At 50.2% G+C, this 15,785-nt stretch overlaps 1 protein-coding gene across 1 annotated transcript in view; it reads left to right on the top strand.

Annotated features, from left to right (window-relative positions):
- The first annotated feature begins 596 nt into the window (after nucleotides 1-596).
- FAM3D (FAM3 metabolism regulating signaling molecule D) overlaps nucleotides 597-15,785 on the top strand; it is a 33,771-nt gene continuing 18,582 nt past the window's right edge. Inside the window, exons 1-3 of the mRNA XM_050781259.1 lie at nucleotides 597-869; nucleotides 11,878-11,928; nucleotides 13,690-13,797. Coding sequence (XP_050637216.1) covers nucleotides 11,916-11,928; nucleotides 13,690-13,797 — 121 coding nt within the window. The 5' untranslated portion in view covers nucleotides 597-869; nucleotides 11,878-11,915. The remainder of the gene's footprint in view (nucleotides 870-11,877; nucleotides 11,929-13,689; nucleotides 13,798-15,785) is intronic.

Here is a 15,785-nt window from a genome sequence, read left to right as displayed (position 1 = left end):
CCCACACTCTCCAGCTTTAACCTCTAATTCAGTGTGTCCCAACCCAAATCCAGAACCTTTCCCCAAACCACTTCCTCTCCCCCATCTTCCTCGTTCTTGACCAAGGAGCCTCCCTTTTCCATCATCCAAGCTTAATATCTTGCAGTCGCCTTTGACCTCCTCCATCTTTCCTGTCCCAAGTTTCTTGCCTGGGTTCCCCTCTTCCCAGCCAACCCCTCCAGCACCCCCCGACTCCAGTCCAGAACCTCAGAGCAGGTGATCATCAGCTGCAGCTACTCGCTTTACCAGCCCTACACCCCCGAGACCCTGAGGAGGTTGTTAGCACAGGCTCGGGTTCTCTGTAAGGTTTTTTGGCTGTTTTCGAAGGCAGACTATGGTATCTCGTTCCTGATTAAGTTGCTTGAATTCCCACCCAAACCTTCCTTGCCAAGGCCAGGATAGCTCTACAGGAAGGGAACATGGCCCTTCTCCTCAGGCCCCAGGCAGGCTCTAAGCCACTCCTCAGCCGGGCAAGACTTTAGACTCATTTCCTCCCCCATGAGCACTTAGATTAAACTTCCTCCTTCCTTATGAGATTGTTTAACAGGGCAGGGAGAGTTGATAGCAAACTTCCTCGAAGGAGGGGCAGAGCCTGCGCAGGGCAGGAGCAGCCGGCCCACTGGCTGCCCACAGCACTCCGTCTCACCCTCTGTGCCCGCTGCATCTAGAGGAGGGCCGCCTGTGAGGCCACTACCCCTCCAGCAACTGGGAGGCGGGACTCTCAGAAGCTGGCCCAGGGTGGCAGTCAGCTGGGTCAGGGACCCACGGCACCTGCTGGACCACCTCGCCTTCTCCATCGAAGCAGGGAAGTGGGAGCCTCGAGCCCTCGGGTACGTCCCCCCCAGAATGGAAAGGGCTATGCCTCCAGGTACACAAGATTGAGAGAGGGGAAAATGGAGGTGGGGAGGGTGGGAAATAGGAGTGAAAGAGCCTGAGATGGAATGATGAAAGGAAAAAAAGAAGGAAACCACATAATCGAAGAGATTCCTGAGATCAGACTCAGGAAGGCAAACAGATTTCATCTGAGGCACCATGCCTGATCAATGAAATTAGACTGTGATAAGAAGGATTCTGGGGCTGGGTTCGGGCTCAGGCAAAAGCATGCTATGATTGATTAGCTATGTCTGCCCTGGGCACAAGAGGGAACTGTAGGGCATGCCAGCCAGGGATTTGGTAACCCACACTGCAGGGTTTTTTCCTTAACTACAGGGGCCCCCAACATTCATTCTTTCATTCACTCATCTATTCATTCAAAAACACACATTCCGATGATCAACAGTGAGCCACACAAATATTTGAAAAATGAATAAAAATGAAAGGAATGTTGTTCTTTGGCCCCAAATCTCATTTTTCTCATAAGGTAATGATCTGAAAAGTCATGAGGTGCATGGACTTGAGAGATTTTCTACCTATGTAATGTTGAGCTAGTCCCTTTCACTAAGACTCGGTTTCCTCATCTGTAAAATGGGAGAGAGAGTCTGAATATCCCCTATCAATCCCTGAAGTTCTCGTTGTCTACACAACTATGATAATCATCACTAAAGTACATAAAATAACATGTATGATGTGCTAAGTGCTCTCCATATAATAACACATTTAATCTTCCTATCACCTCTACAAGGAAAGCACCATGATTATTTCCACACTGCAGATGGGGAGCCAAGGTACTGAGAGATTTAGTAACTTGCCCAGGCAATCTGGCTGCAAAGCTTGCACTCCTGCCCACTATGCCACACTGACTCTACGCTGCAGTGGATTCTAAGTCCATGGCTGAAAGTGGGCTGCCTGGGTACAAGAGTGTCCTTCTAGATGATTCATCCAGTGAGCACTAATTGGGCAGTTCCTGCATGTCAGGTAAACAAGACACAATGATTAATAAGACGAGGTATCATACATGGTTATAATCAGAAAGGGAAAACTTGCACAGATAGTCATTTTCAAAACAGTTTTGACATACGCCATGGAGATAGCCTGGGAGTCAGGGCAGACTTCTCCCAAGAGAATGCCAGGTCCTTCAGGAGTGAAGGGTAGGGGAGGAAAAGATTGGGTCAGTGGAGAATCTCTGAGAAGGGGGAATAGAAGGAAAGAAAGAGGAGGGCAGAGTGGCTCAGGCAGGAGAGGGGTAGTAGCTGGTGGTGGGAGGTGAGGTCAGTGAGGTGGTCGCGCCCAGGTCTGCACGGGCTAGGGAGGAGTTTGCCATTGCTCAGCATCTGCCCAAATCTGCGCATCTACCTGTCTGTCCTTGGGTTTAGGGTTGAGGGTTTAGGGGCTTCTGTATTATGGTCATCATGTGCATACATCTTCCTGAGCTCAACTCCATCTTTACACACAGACCCTGCTGCTTCCCATAGGAATGTTGAAGCCTCCAGAACCCAGGGGCCTAACTTCCTCATTGGCACTTCCCTGGGGTGGGGGATGTTCAAAGTCATCATTTGCCAACATTTCCTGGTGCTGGGGCAGTTGCTCCTCCTTGGAGGAGACCTACCTGTCTACTACTGGCAGGCCTGGTGAGACTTCAGGTGGGCAGCCCACAAGCCTGCCTGGGGAACTGGCAGCCCCCACCCAGCCTGCAGTCCCAGAGGGCAGGTACCCTGGAGAGGAGCAGACGTTTCCTAGAGTTGGTGCCAATCCCTTGCTTCTGGAGGCTCAGAGGTTTGCTTCCCCAAGGAGGGGCCTGGGGAGACAAAGACATTTGTCTTTGAGGTTGTGGGGAGAGCAACCCTGCCTTTGGCATTCGAATCCCAGTTCTGCCCTTTTCCCAGCCAGGTGACCTTAGGCAAGTTGCCTATCTTATGGGCTTGTCTGAACCTTCCTTATCTCAAAAGAATGAGGACTGTAGAAAATTCCTTGGGATTTGACAATGTGCATTTTGAAAAAGACAATGTGTGTAAAGCACCTACCATGATGCTTGCCACGTAGTAGGTGCACAATATAGGACAGTGCTGTTGTCCAAGCTGTGAATCTCCCATGCACCAGGCAGTCTGCATGGAACTGGACATTCAGAAATGATCAGACACTATCTCAGAAAGTTCACAGCCTATCAGATAAATTAGTCACATCAATGATTGAGAGTAAAGGGAGTCAGGGACTGCACTGTACAAGAGATGTGAACAAGTTCTATGTGATCAGTACAAACAGCAGTCCCCATAATGGACAATGCATATGGAGGGTTGATTGTGTCTATAGAATGGTGCCGAGTACTGTACATAGATTAGGTGGTTTAAATACAGTATCTTTGCATGGGAGGTCTTATCATCCCCATTTTGCAGATGAACTACTGAGGCCTAAGGAGGTGAGGTAACCTGCCCAAGGCGGCAAGGCTATGAACGGTAGAGAGAAGCTTTATGGCCAGGCAGTCCAGCTCCAGGATCCAGGCATTTGGCCACCACACTCTTCTCTCCTTCCCACACACACACACACATCACAGAGACAGTGATCCAGGTCCTGCACAGGCCGCAGAAGGGGGACCTCACAAAGGAGGTCACATTCCACAAAGTATGGGATTCCTCTGGCGAGGAGAGGTGAGGGCAGCCCTGGTGGAGAAAGCCCTATGAGCAGAGGCACGGAGCTGGGAGCTGGGAATCACCCAGCAGGGCCAGGGAGAGGCTAGGAGCCAGGCACGAAGCCAAGACCTTGGACCTTTCTGCAGGTACAACTGGTTCTGTGTTGGAGGAATATTCTGGTGAAAATGTCAGGAGCAGTGTGGCTTCTGGTATGGAAGCCATCAGGAAGGAGGCTGTTGCTGAAGACACAGAGAAAAAGCCAAGAGTTGGCCTGATTCTGTAGGTCCCATGAGGACTGAAGTGTTCAAACCTCAGGAGGGAAGGAGTAGGGTGGGAATGTAATCCAAGTCTTTCTTGCAGATGTAACTGTAGTTTGAAATGGGAAAATCATGCATCGGGTAGGAATCTCCTAGGTGCAAGTGACAGAAACCAACTCAAACCAGCCCAACAAATGAAGGACATGTATTGACACACACAACAGGGAAGTCCAGAGATAATTCTGACTTCAAGAAGGCAGACCTGGGGGCTAAAATGACACGCCCAGCACTCTGTGTCTATGTCTGGGAGCCTTTTCTCCATGTTGTTCTATGCTCAGACAGCCTGTACTCATGTGGTGGCAAAGACATATATAACATCTCCAGTTTGGAGTCATCCCAACTTAGCCTCTCCAGCAGAAAGGCAGCTCCACTCTCCTGGAAAGTCCTTCAAAAGTGCTAGGAGGAGGCGAGGCATGGTGGCCCACGCCTGTAATCCCAGCACTTCAGGAGGCTGAGGCAGGTGGATTACTTGAGGTCAAGAGTTTGAGACCAGCCTGGTCAACATGGTGAAACCTTGTCTCTACTAAAAATACAATAATTAGCTGGGCATGGGGGCAGATGCCTGTAGTCCCAGCTACTGCGGAGGCTGAGGCAGGAGAATCGCTTGAACCTGGGAGGCAGAGGTTGCAGTGAGCTGAGGTTGCCACTGCACTCCAACCTGGGCAACAGAGTGAGATTCCATTTCAAAAACAAACGAACAAAAAGTTCTAGGAAGGCTCTGGTCTTCTTGGCTTGGGCCACCTGCCCATGTCTGACCTCATCTCTGAAACCCAGAGATAGATCACACTCATCTGCTAGGCCAGGACCACAGAATCACTCCTGGAGTCAGAGAAGGGAGTAACTGCCTGAGAGGGAGGAGTTGATTCCCAAAGGAAAATTAGGGTGGTCAGCAGAAGAAGGGGAAACAGATGTCCACCCCGACTCCAACTGCCCCTACTTTATTAAACTACTGTTAGCCAAGTCACAGATGGCAGTAACACATAACTCATTCTACCTATGTGACTCTGGACCAGGCACTTACTCTTTCTAAAGCTCTTTCCTCACTGGTAAATGCAGTTAAGAAAAAGAATCTGCCAGTAAGATTGTTGGGAGATTTAAATGAAAAGACACAGGACTTAATATGGGCAGAATACTAATAATTCTTATTAGAATTATTATTGTGATTGTTATTAAGATTATTGCTTCTTCAGTGAGATCTCCTGATCCCGTGCCTTCCCAGGCAAGACTTATCTCCTAATGGCTTCCCAAGCCACTGTTGACTTCGTTGTGGAGGCAGCCATGTTGGCTAATTAAAGAGGTCAAGACCCAGCTGTCTCAGACGGAAATGAATGAATTACCCAGTGGGCGGGAGGTGAATCTCTTCATGCTTCATGCTTGACCTGCTGAAGTGATTCCGATAGGCCAGCAGCAGGCCTGCAGGGCCAGAGGGTGAACCCAGATACTCCACGCAGCCCCACCTTGATCCAGTTAGTTCTCTCTGGAGATGCACGTCCAGCTTTCAGCAAAGAGAAATTCTGGGGCACAAACTGGCCTCTGGGGTTAATGGACCTGAAGATGTCCAGTATCCTGAGATTTCCCCCATCCCCTCAGACACTGGAGGGAAGGGAAAGGGCTGTGTGTCTGTCCAGATGGCTTCCTCTCTCTCTAGCTGCTCTGCTGGGATCTGGAGGAACCCATTTTCCATGTGGAGCACACCCTCTTCTTCAGCCTATTTCTGTCTCCTTGAGAAGGGGGATGGAGGGTTCGAGGAGCATCTCCAAGGGAGAGGGCAAGAAGGCCTGCTTGACTAACAACTGTTACTTGCAGAGCACTTCCTCTGTGCCAGGGGCTGGGTTTTGGGTGCATTCTTGCCTTTAATCTTCACTAAATTAGAGATCATGATGGCCATGTGAAAGGAAGCTGAGGCCGGGAGAGGACTGTGTCCACACTCCCATGGCAGGGCCCAGATGGGCACCAAAGCCCCCACTCTTAACCACCATGTTATACAGACTCCCAATTCCCAGGCCACACGAGGCCTCTGCAAAGTGGAAGGGTGCAAATATGGCTGGAGATGCCACTTACTGAGGGTGACCTGGGGACCAGGTACTGAGCGTGGCACCTTCAGAGGATGATCTGTCTGGTGAATGGGAGGAAAGTCTCCCTAAAACCTATCTGAGGAGAGGGGAGAGGGGAGAGGTGGCTGACCCCTGCCAAGTGAGCAGAGCTCATGGAGCCACCCCCTGAGGAGGGTACTGGCTGGTGAAAGACATGGGGGTGCAAGAACAGAATCTTAGAAACTCACTCTTATCACATGGGAGCCTCCTTTCTCCCTCACCTTGGCTGAGCCAAAGCCAGGCAAGCCGAAGCTCAGCAAAAGGAACACCTGAAGCCTAGTCCACCTGGAGCTAAAAGAGGCCACACCTAGGGCAGAGGTGGGCAAACAACAGCCCACAGGTGAAATGCAGCCAGCCACATGTTTTTATAAACAAAGTTTTATTGGAACACAGTTACATTTATTCATTTATATATTGTCTGTGGCTGCTTTCCTCCTACAAAGGCAGAGCTGAGTAGTTGTAAAAGAACATATGGCCTGCCAAGCCCAAAATATTTGCTATCTGGTCCTTTACAACTTGTGCTTGAGTTGGGCAAAGTGGTTAAGAATGTGGTCTCCTGACACACATCACCTGGGTTTATTTCTGGGATCTTTTCTATCTTTAACTCTCACCAGCTATATGACTTGACCCCTGTGCCTCAGTTTCCCTTACTTCTTCATTGAGCTGTTGTAAGATTAAATTAGTTAAAATAAGTCAGAGTCTCAGGATAGTATCTGGCATGTGGTATTTGTTGTCTTATTCTGGGAAGCACCCCCCAGGAACTTGAGGAGTAAAAACCCTCAGAATCCTGCACCTTTTCGTATCTTCTTGCATTTCCTGCCATTAAGCTCTGACTGGTCCAATAATTCTACCATTGGCCACAGCTGGAGAAAACCATTAACACCAATAAATAAAATTAAAACAGGGAATAATGGGCTTATTTCCTTCCAAAATAAATGTCACTGGAACAAATTGTTCAAACCACCAGTCTTATTGTTTATGGATTTATTCGCTGTTTATCTCCCCCTCTGTATTGGTGACATGATCAATAAATGTCCATAAATATTGGGTGTTTATAAGAAGGACCATTTAGAGCATGAATGGGGGCCTCTGGTTACTTTGATTACTTCACACAGGCCTGGGCCACAATTGCGGGTGTTCAGGATGGCTTTTGGGGATGATGGGAGACTCACAGCAAGGGACAACTGGGGCTGGGCAGGGTTGCACACCCCCTGGTTCAGGGCAGGACCCATGGCAGTGCTCTGACTCACGTGCACGCATGCCTACATGTGCGCCTGTGTGTCTGTTGATATGCCAGTCACTTCCAGTCTCTGAGTGTCTCTGTTTCTTTTTCATTCTGCTTGTCTCTCTACCTCAGTCTTGTCTCTTTCTTCTGGAGTCTGTCTCCCTCAGGCCTGTCACTGTCAGTCTCTGTAGAGTTTCTATCTTCCACACTCATGCACACAGATTTCACCCCCTGCAATGAATTCTTGCTCAAGCAGCATTGCTGGTAGAGGCAAGCGGAGCAGAAAGAAGCCTGAAGAGGAAGAACTGATAGAACCTCTCTGCCGCTAGTGACCACACTCTGTCTGCAGCATTTCCCAGGATAATGAGAAAAATAGCCGGACTTGAATTTCCAGAAGAGACTAGTCAGGTTCTAGAGTCTCAGCATGTCTTCTGGGCAGACTTCTACTTCGGAGAAAAATGTTAGGAATGAGGTGAGAAAAAAAAAAAAAGAAGTCATTTAGACGGAGGGAGCAGCTCCTAGCTTTTTACCTCCCAGTTTCCTTTCCCAAATGGTAACCCACTTCCTTCCTTCCAACAACATTTACTGCATACCTACTGTGTGCCTTGGTGCTAGCATCTGGCCGCGGATGAAGAAGGCCTTTGAGAGCCACTCCCTGGAGGGGAAGCTGACCTGAAAATCAGGGCTGACTGTGAAGGCTAACAAGGTGCCTTCATGGAGATTCACAGAATGCCAGGGAAGGGCCAGGAGCCAGGATTTAAACAGGGAAAATAGCCACTTATTTCTCCACCAGGGTGCACTGCTCCATGCTCTCATCCTGGAGAGACGGCATCTCTTTCTCTATTCATCATGGCTCTGGGACAGGTCATGGTTGAGATGAAAGGCCCTGTGTACAGAAGGCCACAGGCAGCAGGAAGGCTGACATCCCAGCTCCTGTAGGGCCTTTAAGAAATGTCACAGACCGGCAGGCAGAAAGATGCTGTGATGGCATTTTGGGTCTGCAGAAAGAACAAACATCCGTATAGGAATCGTGTCCTGGAGGTGCACTGGCGAGAGGCAGCAGAGTGAATGGGGCCTATCAACAGGGAAGAGACAAGTGGACCCTGCCAGGCTGGCGAACCCCTTCCAGACAGGTGTCCTCACTGCCCAACACCCCTTCCAGGACAGGAAGATAGCGTCACCTTCTTTCCACAAAGGAAAGAAATCAAAGCCTGGAGAGATGTGGGGAAAAACACAACAACTAGTAAGTGGCAAACCCAGGTCTGTCTGATCCAAAAATTCGTCCTCTTTTCCCAATATCACAGACTTTCACTGCCTGATTCTTTTAAGACTGAGATCACATGTACTGCCCCAGCTGCTCTGCCCCTGTATGTGCATCTGCTGGCAGGACACGTCTACCACAGGAGGGATGCACCATAGAGGTTGAGGATGGGACCTCAGCAGCCCCAGACTTATTGCATCTAGCTTAGCATCTCCAGGGAGAAGAGAGCCTCTGTCTCCCCAGTTTCCCATACATCAATCGCAGGGCAAAGTCTGGTTGGCCTTGCTTGGATCACATACTCACTCCTGAACCAATCACAGGGAAATTGCGAAGCTCTGATTGGCCAGACGCTTATGACAGGGCGGGCTGCCATAATGGATGTGCTCCCATCCAGGACCACAGGTAGGTGTTGAACCTTGACTCAGAGGGTCAGGGAAGGCTTCCCTGAAGTGATTTCTCCACTGAGACCTGAAAGATGAGTAGGAGTATTCCAGACAAAGAAATAGGAGAACGGTGTTCAGACAGAGGGACTCGGAAGTGCAAAGGCCTGGGGCTGCTCCAGAACTTGTCTTGCTCACAGCCATATTTCCCCGTCTTCCCAGGGATGCTCAGAGAATGCTTTAGAAATGAGCCCTACAACTGACTGTGTGGCCTTAAACAAGTGACTTGCCCTTTCTGAACTTCAGCTTCCTTCTCTACCTGGTGGTTTAATCATTCTAACCTTCCAGGACGATGCAAGAATTCAATTCATTCAGTTTCCAAATATTCATCCAGCACTTCCTCAACGCCCTGCAGCCTAGGCCTGCCATTGAAAAGAGAAGCTTGGGGCTTACACGCACGGCTGACCTGCAGCCAGAAATGAGAAGGGAGCCATGGCGAAGGGCAGGACAGAGGGAGATGTCCAAGGACAGTGAGGATGGACAACGGCAGGAATGGGGTGGCTCGCAGTGATTCATGCCTTCACCAACCCCACCTTGTCCCCAGCCCTGCCCCCTCACCTTCCACTGCCACTTGCACACACACCACCCCGAAGCCGACTTAGCCATGCTAGGCTGGCTAGGTAAGCATCCAGGCCACTAGAACTTTTCTCCTCGTTCCTTTGCTGGGCAACTTTGTAACCTGAATAACAGGTTGGGACAATCTCCAACAGGAAGAAGGAGAAAACACACTCTTTTGGGTTTGGGTGGCTACAGAGGGATTCTTGCTCCACCCCGCGTACCTGTTCCTGTACCTACGTACCTGCTCTTTCTCCCTCCCCACCCCAGCAGGCCAGTCCTGGGCCCCAGCTCCAGAGCTCTCACGGGCTGCCAGGGTGAGCAGGCTAGAAACTCAGGACACCAGGTAGCCCTGCAGGTGCTGGGTGGGCAACTCAGCCCAGAGGAAGAGCAGGCTCGGGAGCTCTCACAGCCCAACAGGGACTGGCCCCCAGCCCTCTCCACCCCACTGCCCTGAAGCCAGATTTCCTGCTCAGCATGGACAAGACAGCAAGAGGCTAGCCCTCTGCCCAGGTGTGTGTCCCCTACCCTCTGTCTCTGTCCCTCTCTCTCTTGTCAGTCTCTGAGTGTTTCTCTCTGAATCTGTGTGCGCATATTAAAAGTACTTGTTCTGTCTCCCTCTTCTCATTCTCTCTCTCTCTCTCTCTCTCTCTCTTCCCCACTCCCCCTTCTCTCTCTCTCCCCCTTCACCCCTGTCCCAGACTGGAATGTCTCTGCACACCCTCTGTGAATATTCATGTCTGTCTGTCCATCCAACCCCATCTGTCCAACCCTGTCCCTGTCCTTCCATCCTGTCCAGCCACCGACTCTCCTGGCTTATCTAACATGGGGTTCCTCCCAAATGTCTTTTGAGTCTCATCCAGGAACCTAGGTTCTTGGACTGTAGGTCACATCCGAAGCACAGTCATGATCATAATATATTTTTTATCTGGAAAAAAAAAAAGCTGGTGATCTGAATTTCAGGAAGTTAAAGTTCCACAATTTGTCTGTGGGTAGAGCCAAGTGACAGCCCGGTTTTCTAACCTGGAAGGCCCTAGAGGAGTAGGATCAGGGCGGTGGGAGGACTTTTCAATTCACAGGAGGAGATGTGGTTTTGTAGTTGCTGTTGTTGTTATTGTTGCTTAAACATTAACGACTGGTCCAGACAGAGCACCTCTCAGTGTACATACAGGAGGGCCAAGGAGGCAAATAGACTTGCCCAAGGTTGAAGAGGGTGTTGGGGGCTGTGCCAGGCGTGAGCCCAGTCTCCTGTCTCAGGTCTCAGCCTTTGGCAGTTGAACTTTGGAGACCATGTCTGTTGAGATGGATTTTTAGGATAAAGATTCTGGGGTGGGAGGGGCAGGAAGAGCTGTGGGAGAGGTCCTCACAGTCAGAGAAGGTTACCTGCTGCCTTGGAGCTGGTGTGGGAAGTCTGGGACCAAAGACCTAATGTCCTCTAAGTCTCCACAGACCTCCTGGGGGTTTCAAAGCTGCAAATCACTGGTAACTGCTCAGCACCTGGAGGGCGATACAGGGGGAGGTGGAGAGAAGGATGACCCTGCTCTGCTCAGAACTGAATAAGGGAGGGAACATTGGTTTCAACCCTCCTCTGAGATAAAAATTCTTGGCAGTGAGACCCCAGTAGGGCGGAGGAAGGGGGTGTCAGGAGTGTTCAGCAGCTGGAAACCTGCATCCAAATTCTGGCTGTCACCCTTGCAAGCCGAATAACCCTGGGCTTAGCCACGGTGAGTCTTGCTTACTCATTCCTAACATGGGGGCTGTGAGGATTAAAGAGATAATGCATAGATGGCACCTGGCACAAAGTCACCTGTAATATGTGAGTTGTGATTACTGTTTATTTTGGTACGATAAACAAAGATCGCTTGGGCTTCTGCTCCCTGATGGTTTCACTGCAGCTAGCTAGCTCAGCCTCGCTGGCTGGCTGGTAGGAAGGAAGGAGAGGAAGGAGGGCCAAACAGATGGATAAAAGGATAGATGGACAGGTAGATAGAGGATAGATAGATGGATGGAAAAATGAATGGATAGAGGATGGGTAGATGGATGAATGGATGGATGGATGGATGGATGGATGAATGGATGGATAAATCAACTGATGGATTGTCGGATGGATGGGTGAACAGATGGATGAACAAATACATAGATGGATAAGTGAATAAATCAAATATTACAAAAGACAGTGGCTTACCAGACTACACTTTCCTCTATTTTCTGCACTTCAAAAAAACATGGCGAATTGAATATAAAATTCCAGGGACAAGAGTGAAGGAGAGGTGGAGGCAGACAGAAAAAGAGGAAAGTCGCCCTCTTGTTCATATGGCAGGTGGTGACGAACCCAACTGAAAGAATTATGATCTCCCCAGGTAGAAGTCCCTGTCCCTCATCTTCAGGCCTGGTCACTTGCAGACCTGATGCCAGTTTCCAACTGGATTTTCTTCTCTTCATAGGTGGAAGCTGACCCCAAGCCACCCTTCACCTGGACAGGATGAGAGTGTCAGGTAGGCTCTGAAATTGGTTTTGGAGGCATTTTTCTGTCAGCTGTGTCCACCCGTTCTGGGCTCACAGTGATTTGGCTGTATCTGTTCTCAAATGGTCAGGCCCAAATTCCAGGAGGAAAGCAATCCAGGGGAGCCTGGAGGAGTAGAAGAGGTGACTTCCTGTCTCTAGGCTGAAGGGCAGGAGGAACTTCTGCACAGAGGCCCCACCTGGCTGGGATCATTGAGAGTGCCCATGTTGGAAACCCTTGGCCTGGTTGGAAATTAGAGACAAAAATATTTACCTCGAGGAGGGCTATTCTAGAATTTTTACACCACAGGGCTGGGCACAAGGGAGGCAAAGGCCTTCTAGTCCACACCTTCATACTGTAACCCCTTCTGTACAGAGAGGGAAACTGAGGCAGCAAACAGGAAATGCACCTGCCTCGTTTACATTCCAGAACAGCTGTAAGGAGTCAGGAGCACGGGGTTTTGAAGTCAGCTTACTTCTCTGGGTTTAAACCCCACTTTTGACACTTACCAGCCAAGTGACAGTGGGGAAGTGACCGCCTCTCAGTTTCCTCATAAGTAAAATGGGAATAATCAATAGTATCCAGCACACAGGGTTACTCAGAGAATGAACTGAGATAATGTATTCAAAAGTTGCTCACATGGTGCCTGGCACAAAAGTGAGTTCTGTGTGAACATGAGCTGATACTCAAGAGGAATTCTGCGTGCCTAGAGCCATGCTGTGCCATTGAAGACCACGTCCCGACAGACCTGCATCCCGCCCCACAGGACCCAGCGGGCCTTCTCCCCAGCCTGAGTAGTCAGAGACTAGTTCAAGGCTCTAGAGCTGAATTCAGGGCTGAGGAGCAGGGGAGATGCCGACAGGGAGGTCAGAGGGAGGGGTGCCACAGCTGGGCCTGCGCCTCGAGGGTCACAGCAGAATGGGTGGGTCTGATTCAGAAGGTAGCAGGGATGTGAAATGGAGCCTGCTTTCTGGTCCCTGTAAAGAAAGGGAACTGCAGGTGGCTCATCCCCATGTGTGGCGTTGTTCCCCAATCACATAGGGGAATCAGAAAGCAATCTGGCCATGAGGCAGGGATCAGGGAGCTGTGGCTTGTCTGGAAGCTGCACAGCAAGTCCAGTGTGCAGTTATTTGTGGAGGCCTTGAGGGAGAATTGATGGAAACTGTGGGGGGCGGCCCCAACCCCAAGCCACTTGGAGGCTGCCTATTTTTGACAACTACAATATCCCTGCCAACAAGCTCAGGGGCAAGGGTGTTACCATGTCTGCTCTGTGCCTGAGGGACTCCAGCTCAGAGAGGCTGAGCTCCTGCTCAGAGTCACACAGCACTGCTGGCTGCCCTGAGCACTGGCCACAGCCTTCTTTACTCCTGTTCCAGAGCTCCCCTCCCAGAGTCCTGCCCTCCCACTGCAGTTCTCAGGCCTCCCCTTAAGGGGCTATAGAAAGGTCCAGAATGCTGGCCTCATTGCTAGAGATTCTCTCTCTCTGGAGGGCTAAGTGGAGCCCAGGCAGGAACCTTTTTAACTTTCTCTCCTAGGGGACCCACTTGGGTAAATGTTGCCACATGACCTGGCAGCACAATCTCACCATCTGGCCACTGGACAAATTCACACATGGTCCCATGGTCTGGTCCCCAGCGTGGATGTGGTCTGAGCCTATAGCATGGGGTCTGTGCAGTTCGGGAAGAACTCACACGTGGTCTTGAGATGTGGTCTTGGCTCTGTGGTCTCCTGGCAGCATCCCCTTGCTCGGCAGGTGTGCTTCGCCTCCTGGCCCTCATCTTTGCCATAATCACGACATGGATCTTTGTTCGAAGTTACATGAGCTTCAGCATGAAAACCATCCGTCTGCCACGCTGGCTGGGTGAGTGGGGCTCAATGCTGGGGGCAACAACTGCAGACCATGCCTGGAGGATGAAGACATATTCTTCCCTCCATCCCTAGGTGACCCTGGAGACATGACAAGCTGTGCCACCTTTGGGACCCCAGCCATTGCAGGGAGAGGGGGCACCCCCAGGCTGCCAGGAAGGGTAGAGTCCATGGGGAACAGAGGTGCATTGCAAGGCCCTGGGCAACACATGTGCCCACATCGAGGACCACTTAGAAAAGGTGACCCCAAGAAGGAAGGAAAGAAAGGAAGAAGAACAGAGGGAGGAAGAACAGAAGGAAGGGAGGTGGGAGGAAGGGAAGAAAGAAAATCAGGTATTGAGTGTCTTCACCTGCACCTACTGCTCCCTCTTCCTGTATCTCTTCATGCAGATCCCCCCGACCTGCCACCCACCCTCCCGCCTGGCTCCTTCTCTGCTTTCCAGTCTCAGCTAAGGTTGCACCCCTTCCTCCTAGTTTAGCTTCTCTCATGTCAGGCTTTTTCCATCAGAACACCACCATTATCTGTCATTATGGTTTTTATGTTTCGTTGTTTGTTGCCTGTCTCCACACCCTAGAATGTGAGCTTCCTGAAGACAAGGATTTTATGTTGTGTGCATTCACCTCTCTAAGTGCCTGGCACAGAGCAGATGCCTAGTAAACATTTGATGAGTGAAAAAAAAAAAAAACAGGTGGATGGGTGGATGGGTGGATGGATGCATGGATAAATGGATGGGTGGATGGATGGGTAGATGGCAGAATGAGTAGATGGATGGATGGGTAGATGGAGAGATGGATGGATGGATGGATGGATAAATGGATGGATAAGTGAAGAATGGCTGAGTGGATGGGTGGATAGATAAATAGATGGTTGGATGGGTAGATGGAGGGATGAGTAGATGGACAGATGAAAGGGCAAATGAGGAGATGGGTGAATGAATGGGTGGGTGGAGAATGGATGAGTGGGTGGGTGCATGTGTGAATGGCTGGATGGATAGATGGAAAGATAAGCAGATGGATGGGTTGGGGGAGAAGGGATGAGTGGGTAGATGGAGGGAAGGGTGGATGGATGGACGAGTGGCTGGAGAAGGGATGAGTGAGTAGATGGATGGGTGGATGACAACATAGGTAGATGGTGGGTGGGTGGGTTGGTGGATGATGGGTGGGTGGACAAGTGGAAGGATGCTGGATGCTAGCTGCTTTACATGCATAGTCTCATTTAACCTGCACAAATGTCCCACAGAGTGATCTATGGCATGGTTGTGGAATGGACTCAAGCACAATCCTTGATGTGGTTTCACGTGTGTTCTGAGAAAACTGAAGCTTGAGGAGATTTAAAAACTCACCCAAGTTCCTCTTGGAGATATTAGAACAAGAACAGGAACCCAGGTGTTCCAGGTTCAAATCCTTTCTGATCAAAGGAAGAAGTGAAGGGAAGGGATTTGTATCTCTGGATTCGTCCCGTTTGAAGACCAAGAACCACCTACACTGACATCTTCACAAACATCAGTGACCCAGGCCTCTCCCAGCTTCCTAAGGCAGCAAGTAAACCAGTCTTGAACATGACCCCACAGTGGAGTGTCTGTGATCCCTTACCTTGTTTGCTTCTAGTCAAGCATGTTCCACAGCCCATGCTGAGATGATTTATAAGTTTATATAGATGCTTGGTGGCCACCATGTCCCCACCACCTCCCCAGGATCGCTGTTTTTACAAACTAGACAGTGATGTGGCTGCATTAATGGCCTCAAAGGTGAGGGGCCCAGGTCAGTGTAGGAGGCTCAGGGGTGTCCTCTAGAGGAGAGAGCCCCAGCCCGAGGTGGGAAAGGGGTAGTAATTGAAAAGAGACCCAGTAATTATTTGTCTCTCAGTATCCAGCTACTTGAGGTTTGACAAGTCAACACCTCCAACCAACCATCATCAAGTGACTGCTGGGTTTCGAACTCTGTGTTCGGCCCCAGAGACCCTGAATGAGGAACACATAGCCC

Source organism: Macaca thibetana, chromosome 2, assembly GCF_024542745.1.
Source record: "Macaca thibetana thibetana isolate TM-01 chromosome 2, ASM2454274v1, whole genome shotgun sequence".
Classification (NCBI taxonomy): Eukaryota; Metazoa; Chordata; class Mammalia; order Primates; family Cercopithecidae; genus Macaca; species Macaca thibetana.
Note: the sequence above shows the minus strand (reverse complement) of the source record. Positions and strands in the feature narration are given on the sequence as shown.